Genomic DNA, 7,729 nt, shown 5'->3' on the forward strand with positions numbered 1-7,729 from the left:
TAATGTTCGAATGTTTTATTAAAGCATAAATCAACACAGAAACAGAGTCAGGTCTTACTCAGAGACTGTTTGATCCAATCACTGATCAGTTCAGCTTTTCATTCCCGCTCTCACAAAGTGCTTGATCATACCAGTTGTCTGATCTGACCTTACAGTATAACACATACTAAAAAATGCATTTTCTGATCACTTGAAGCATTAAACACATAAAAGCACAAGGTTAATGTTTGTATCCATCCAGTCACCAGCTGAACAGTTCACTGAGAAGCTGACTGACTCAAAGATCCGACTGAGGAGTCTTTACAGACCACAGGTTTGACTCTGGGTCAGAAACAGGAACGTCCCAGCTGCTCCAGCTCCTTCACTTCCTGTCAGCTCAGAGGTCAGAAGTGATGCTCAGTGGTGACATCATCCTGTACAGCAGGATGGCTCGTTTCCATGGAAATGACAGGTGTGTTACCTGTGGGCAGGGTTAAGACTTAAGGATGGAGCACTGAAGTGAGTGATTAGAGAGACTTTGTTCATATCTACCTGAGCTGGTGGCGAAGATGGACAGCAGCAGAGCAGTGCAGGCCACGTATGGACAGAAGACCACCAGGTGCAAGACGAGTCTGAGCACTGACATAGAGGGAGGGGGAGGAAGAGGGGTGATGGGGGGAGCAGAAGAACGAGGGGAGGGGGAGTCTACTATAGACGTAATACCAAAGAATAAGAAAGCAGGAGATGAGGTTGTAGTGGGTGGAGGAGGAGGAGGATTTGCAGGAGAGATGATGAAGATGGTTCAGTCAGTTCATTATCAGGTCAGCAGGTTAGTTTGTCTTTAAACAGGAAATGATGTCAGTGCCCTGACCTCTGACCCTCAGTCTGCTCTGAAGAGAAGGTGGATGAATATCAGTATAACACCAGTAGAGACCTTCATCAGACCGCTGGACGTTAGAGAGAATCCACTTTCCTTCAGGTCCAGATCCAAGTGTAACATTATCTCTGACGAAGTGAGACTTTCGTCTTTCTCCCTCTTTGGGTGTACACCACAAAGTGACATCACTTCCTCTCATGACAGGAAGTGCAGGAATCTCCAGGATCACATCTTTGTCTGTCCAGCAGAGACACAAACAGAGTGACACAGAGACAGACAGAAACAGAGACACAGCTGGAACATCTGTCTGTACCTGAGACACTGATGGAGACTTCATCACTCTGATGTCCAGATGAGCTTACACACAGGAAATTTCCACCAGTGGAGAGACTGAGATCGAGAGCACAGAAGGAACTGTTAATCCTACTAAACTCTGACCCAGCTGCTCCACAGTCCTCAGTGAGTCCTCCTCTGGTCCTCTTCACTGTCCATCCATCAGCTGTCTGTCCATCATCAACACAACTCAGATACACTGAAGATCCACTGAAGAACTGCTGAAGGTTTGGACTGACAGACAGAGACACTGGAGGACACACACACACACACACACACACACACACACACACACACACACACAGTAAGTGTATTTGTGTTCTTTTGGAGTCTCACTGATGGTTTTCACATCATCAACTCACCTACAGAAACAGTCGGTGCAGACAGCAGCAGCACACACACACCTGCAACAGGAGGACAGAGGTCACTAAAGGTCAGAGGTCACAAGGTTAGAGGTCACTAAAGGTCAGAAACAGTTCCAAATGGAGGTTTGTTCATCTTGAGCCAAACACTCCATGTTGGGAAACGTCCCAGAACAGGTTGTGGACGACAGGAAGTCATCAAGAAAAATAACTTGCAAGTGTCTGTTGAAAAGGTCTTTAAATGAACCACGCTCTGACAGCAACCCTGAAGCTGGGCACACATTTCCTCAGGAGACAATGTGAGTCTGCTGGGTCCATAATGAGGTCAAGTTCTGCCATGGTGGCTGCGTGGCTGGCAGAGGAAAGACCCAAATGTGAACTCAGAAACGGGAATGCTGAACTAATTATTGGCTTTAACAAACTAAAATAAGTGCAAAATAACAAAACTAGGAAGTCTGACCTTTGCATCAATGTCCCCGAGTCTCTCCGGCTGACTCTAAATTGTTTTTGTGTTCGCTCTCCCTCTCTCTTCTCCTCGCTGTCTCCTCCCTGCCTGGGCGGATGTCAATATTGGGCTCCCGCCTTTGATGCACCTGCTCTGACTAGTCCTGTCTCCTTGGCCTACAAAGACTTAGTTCTTCAAAGGTCCTGTAGACCAGAAGGGCAAGGCTGTGAAATTGGATGGTCTAGCCTACGACCCGTGGTTTCTGTTACCTAGTAACCATGACATAAGCAGCTACAGCTGTTGTGTACCGCATGCTCTGTACTACCTGACTCAGTGGACCATCTACAATTTGCATACAGTGACAACTGATGATGCCATAGCCCTGACACTACATACTGCCCTCTCGTACCTGCAGAAGAGAGACACGTATGAGAATGCTGTTTGTAGATTACAGGTCTGCATTCAATACCATCGTTCCCTCGAAGCTGAAAAGGAAACTGCAGGATCTAGGATCTCTCTGCAGCTGGATCTTTAACTTTCTATCTGACAGACACCAAGTGGTCAGTGCCAAGTGGGAACCTCTGGCAATTGAACTCACTTTGGAATTATGGAGGCACTGGCTGGTGGGCACAGTTCAACCTTTCATCGTCTGGACCGTTAAACCATAAAAATGAAAAAAACAAAACAAAACATAGAAATCTAGGATACCTACAAGCCCGACATGTGTCTGTCCTCGGGCACTACACTGCCCATTTCATCATGGTATCCACAACACTATTATCTTTCTCCGATGTTATTTCTGTTGGCCATCTCTGCCTCGAAGCAACCATTACAGTTTTTTACAGTCGCTAACAAGCGCCTACCCATACTTCAGATACCTTTTCTAAACTCTTAACACAGACCCACACCTACAAAACACAATTGGCCAAATGGATAATATCCTTCCCAAAAATACACTTTGTTAAATATATACTAACTCCTCATTTCAAAATTAGAACACATCTTTCTCTGCACACACTAACTGTACAAAAACACTATAAATCTGACTCAAAATGAAATTAGTCTGTCAAAGAATAACACTTGTTTTCACTTCACAAGGTACATGCAGTCAATCAAAGTACACCAGGTTTCAAAATACTGGCTATTATTGACATTACAAAAACTGCATAGACTTTTATGTTTCAGTTTTACAGGTATTTGCATGCGAAACATGCAATCCACCATATTGACACCAGAAATGTCTTGGTTGGTAACTGTATGTCCACATGTACAGTAATGTTCACATTCAAAAGCATTCCAGTAAAAAGCAAACAAGTTTTTGTTTCTTTACTGTTTACCACAGGAGGTACAGTAGAAACACGGTATGATAGGACAGAGAAAGTTTTACAGTATTGCTTACAGTGAACAAAATATCCATGAAACACACAAGCGCATTCTGAACAAAAAAACAACAGTAAAAAGCCAAGATAAAAAGGGGGGGAGGGGGAGGGGGGCTAAAAAAGGCATAAGATTTGCATCTAATCTCTGCGATCTTCAGGGTTAGGCCACATGTTTTCATCAACATCACATCTGATGTTATCCAAGTCGATGCACCTGGGATAAAACCGCCTGGTATGTCGGATCCACCGACATATCATTGCAGAAGCAGAGGTTTTTATACTGTATCTAAGGTTTGGGATATTGTTTTTGCTATTGTGGGATGTTGTGTGTTAACATTCGTAGATACTACAAAAACAGTTCATGATTTTGCTGGGAGGTATAACTTGTCTGTTAAGAAAATGTAAGCATTGTGGAAATGTGTTCACTGACTGCATATTGGGTGAACACGACATGAAATGTGTGACTGGTATGGCCACAACAGACCGATGCTGTGCTAATTGTGTTTAGAGTTTTGCAAATGTGACAACTGTTTGGACAAACGCTTGTTAGCGACTGTAAAAAACTGTAATACGTTTGAGTCTGTGCAACCTCTGCCTAGAATAAACACGGAAACCAACCCTATGGCGGCCTATTACAACCTCTGCCATCCCTGACATGGCCTTGCTCTTACATAGCATTGGATTTCGTAAGCGGCCTTCCTCCGTCTGCAGGTAACAACACTATTTTGACTACTGTCGATTGTTTTTGTGGCGTTCACTAAGCTCCCGTCTACCCTGGAGACCATCTAGCTGCCCAGTGCCCACGACCTACTTCTTCCATCTATGGCATCCTGTAGGACATTGTTTCTGATGGTGGGCACAGTTTCAAAGCTGTGTCTGTGTCTGTTCAATCCATTGTGACAATTGACAAGGAAAAGGTAGGAGCGACAGAGAACAGAGAGAAAAGCCGACAATATATAGACAAAAAGTACGGCAAGGGAATAGAACACAGGTGGGAACGCAACTGATACTAATCTGACTGAAAGACAGGGGAAGCAAAACTGAACATAATATCACTGCTCCCTTTGGATGGTTGGGAGCTCAGCCACTATATGGGCCAGCGCCTTCCCTGGCTGGCCCGGTGATAGCTCTGCTGTGACTACTCCGATTGGGCATAGACTACTCCGCAGTAGTCCAGGCCCAGAGTCGCCATTACACGAGGTGACCCAGAGTGACCCAGACTCTCCATTAGAACTTGGGTTGAAAGTGTGGACTTCAAACTATATACCAGCAGTTTTCTGTCTCCAACATAAATGAGACAGAAAACTAAACAGCAGTGACTTTTGTAGGGTTATTAAAGTTGGACAAGTTGGTATTTAATGATGTGCTACGTGATTGCTAACAACACAGCTATGTTAGCGTAAACATGGTGAATCTTGAGGATGAACGCTAACTTTTTTCCACTTCATGAAAGTTAACATGAGGGTTCTCGATGATCAGGGACAATGCAAGGATGTTATAAACGGACCAAACTTCATTCAGAAGAACAACTGAGATAATCCATCCACAATATGAGGTTAGTCATTAATACACTGCAACAACATGGGAACAGAGCAGCTGCCAGAGAATTCAACATTAACCCTTTACAGCCAATCGGAGCGGGCACGCTCTGTTTTGCGTAACTATTTTTAAATCCCGGTAGCTCTGCAACCACGTAAGCTAGCGCAATCATTTTTTTTGCATATGAAACTGGAGGAGTTGTACTTACATCTTATGCCATCAGCTTGTCCTCGGTCACAGTTTAGCTTTGCAAAAACTGCATAAAAATCACTTGCAGCAACAAAAACATGATATTCCAGAAACACGCTTCGCCGATCCGATCAGCTGTTTGTAACACTTCCTACGTCCATCAGCGCGAACTATCACATGACCGCATAACCTGCCCGAAACCGGAAGTGACGTCATTTTGCGGAAATGTAGTTTTTTTTACCATCGTGGCCTCATGAGCTTATACTTGTGTTTTTAAAAGTTATGTTTGACTTCATGACTTTGTGTCATTTCTGGGATGTTTAGGACTCATATTGCACTGCTGGAAATAGTTTGTTTTGATGCACATGCTGTTATTTTGCAAATTTGCACTTTAATATTTATTTCCGTTTTTCCTGCAGTATATAAAAATTGGTGTATTTCAAAAATAAAACTATGAAGACACTTAAAATAAATTTCCTGTGGTGGGAAACTAGTTTGTGCAACTTTTTTGTATTTACAGTTTTGAGGGATAAGCCTCTTAAATTTCTCTAACAAGAAATATATGTTAAAAAAACAAAAACGATTTTCAATTTTTTTGTAGGTTATTGCACTTTTTTGCAATTTATGTAATTACTATGCACCTAATGCAGACATATTATTAAAGTTTGGGCTATAATGGTTGTATTGATGTATAGCAACTTTAAATGCTCCCAAAAATGGCTCCACAGCATGTAAAAATATAATATAAGCTCTGGCGGACTTGGTTCTATGGTAGGTCTTAAAGGGTTAATGAATCAATGTTACAGAAGTGGAGGAAGCAAGAAGAATGAGTTGAGTAAAGTTAGAGTTATCTGACTGTTTTATTTCGGTTAATGCGCCTTATAATGTGGTGTACCTTATGGTCCATAAAATAGAGTACTTTTGTACATGTTATATTTTTATTTTTTATTTTAAATACATTTGGAAATATTTCAACCCAACTTTTTTCACTCGGTCATTCTGGTGTACTGTGTGCAGAATTTAGAGGTGAAAATGTGTTTAATATCTTTTTTAAAGGGCTATAACATGAAAGAAATGTGGAACAAGTGAAGTACTGAGAATACTTTTAGGATGCGCTGTACCTGACATGCACATGATGTCGACTCACGCATCACACCACTGTTATGTGCTGGGCTTGACACTTCTTGTGACTCAATCTCACCTTTTCCAATACTAATAACATAAAACCCACGATACACAAAAAGACAGCTATGGCTATTGCTATCCCAAATTCCTGGTAGTTATAATGTCATGATGACATTCATGTTTGTCATGTAATGGCAAAAAACAACCTATGAATGCAGGTCTCGATAGCGCTCTCCATTGGATGATCCTTCATGAGTCTCGACAAAATGCCTCTAGAAGCTCCCAGATAGTGAGATTAGAACTGTGTGAATGAATCTGACTGAATGTTCGAGACAACTGTCCTGCAGCAGAATGTATCTGACATGATGTGAATAATGTGTTGGATAAAAAATCTAAACGTGAAATGAATGCATCTATGGCAGTGTGCATATTTACTAACTGTAAACCTGCTAAAGTTTAAAGTCTGAAGTTTAGCTTCACTCTCACTAAAGTCTTTGCACTTGTGAATACTTCCACTTGTCTGCTCTAGATCTGTTTCCTTCGTTGACTGTGTGTCAGACCTGTAATGAAAGCGTTCTGTGTTTGACTCACCGAAGAGGAGAAAAGAGAACCATGCAGTCTTCATCTTGTCTGGATGAATAAATGACCAGTCTGAATATCAGAGAGATGCTTTTAATGCGATCACTTCCTTTTTAGCACCCACTGTGTGACTCTAAGTTCTTACTGGATGTACTTTATTTTAGGGGTGGAGAAAGCTGCTTTAATGCGTTGCATGTATCACGTGCAATGCTGAATCTTTTTCAGGGCTCTAGAGTGCAAACAATTTGATGGCAAATGCGACCAAATTTTTCAGTGGTGCGACTAAAAAAAACAAAAAAAAAAACTGTTCGGGTAACAAAAAAAAAAAAAAATCTGCAGCCTTCCCTGTGGTCAACAACAGACACATTTTGCCCCTATCGTGGACTAAACCAATCAGAGATAGTCAGGGGCGGGACCTCTCTGATTGGCCGTGGTCCAGTTGAAAGTGCAGGTGGAAGTGGGAGGTGAGTAGCTTGAATAAAGCGATATCGATTCATTAAATCCTGAATCGACTTTTAAATATAACTGTGTTTTGCCAGAAACGCCAGATTCTCAGATTAAAGCTCACAAAACCATTTCAACAACAACCAAACAGCAGATGAGAGCAGGTACACGGACTCCACACAAAGACGTAAACACAGAGCCGACGCATCAGAATCAGCTTTGTCTTTCTCGGCTTTCTCACCCGACGACCCGCAGACGGACACGCTGCCGGAGCTCAGCGATCCTGATGCGTCCGGTCCGCGCTGTGATTACGTCTTTTTGCGCTGATTCTGAGCTGCAGGTTTTGTCTCTCCAACCAAAATCCACCGAGCCAGCAGCAAAAGAAGCAGCAAAAGAAGCAGCAAACTGCGCTTCACATTTGATCGATGTCGTCATGAATTCCCTCTGACTTTTGCTGTTTTGCTTCCACCATGATAAA

At 42.5% G+C, this 7,729-nt stretch overlaps 1 protein-coding gene across 1 annotated transcript; it reads right to left on the bottom strand.

Moving 5' to 3' along the window:
• Positions 1-6,867, bottom strand: LOC146712293 (uncharacterized). Its single transcript, XM_085452024.1, has 6 exons — positions 6,820-6,867; positions 1,552-1,593; positions 1,170-1,439; positions 851-1,093; positions 532-756; positions 1-460 (listed from the first exon to the last, which is right to left on the bottom strand). Exons 1-6 carry the CDS (start codon positions 6,851-6,853, stop codon positions 384-386), a joined length of 891 nt encoding a protein of 296 aa, XP_085308150.1. The 5' UTR covers positions 6,854-6,867; the 3' UTR covers positions 1-383.
• Between the last annotated feature and the right edge of the window lie 862 nt (positions 6,868-7,729).

This window comes from Copadichromis virginalis, linkage group LG3 (genome assembly GCF_057382275.1).
Source record: "Copadichromis virginalis isolate Kocher_CV1m ecotype Utaka linkage group LG3, C_Virginalis_male_GT1.1, whole genome shotgun sequence".
In the NCBI taxonomy this organism is placed as follows: Eukaryota; Metazoa; Chordata; class Actinopteri; order Cichliformes; family Cichlidae; genus Copadichromis; species Copadichromis virginalis.

Coding starts and splice junctions, on each gene's coding strand:
- LOC146712293 (XM_085452024.1), bottom strand. CDS start 6,853: ATGAAGACTGCATGGTTCTCTTTTCTCCTCTTCG. Junction 1,440..1,551: donor TGCACCGACTGTTTCTGTAG/GTGAGTTGATGA, acceptor TGTGTCCTCCAG/TGTCTCTGTCTGTCAGTCCA. Junction 757..850: donor GAGCAGACTGAGGGTCAGAG/GTCAGGGCACTG, acceptor TCTCTCCTGCAA/ATCCTCCTCCTCCTCCACCC.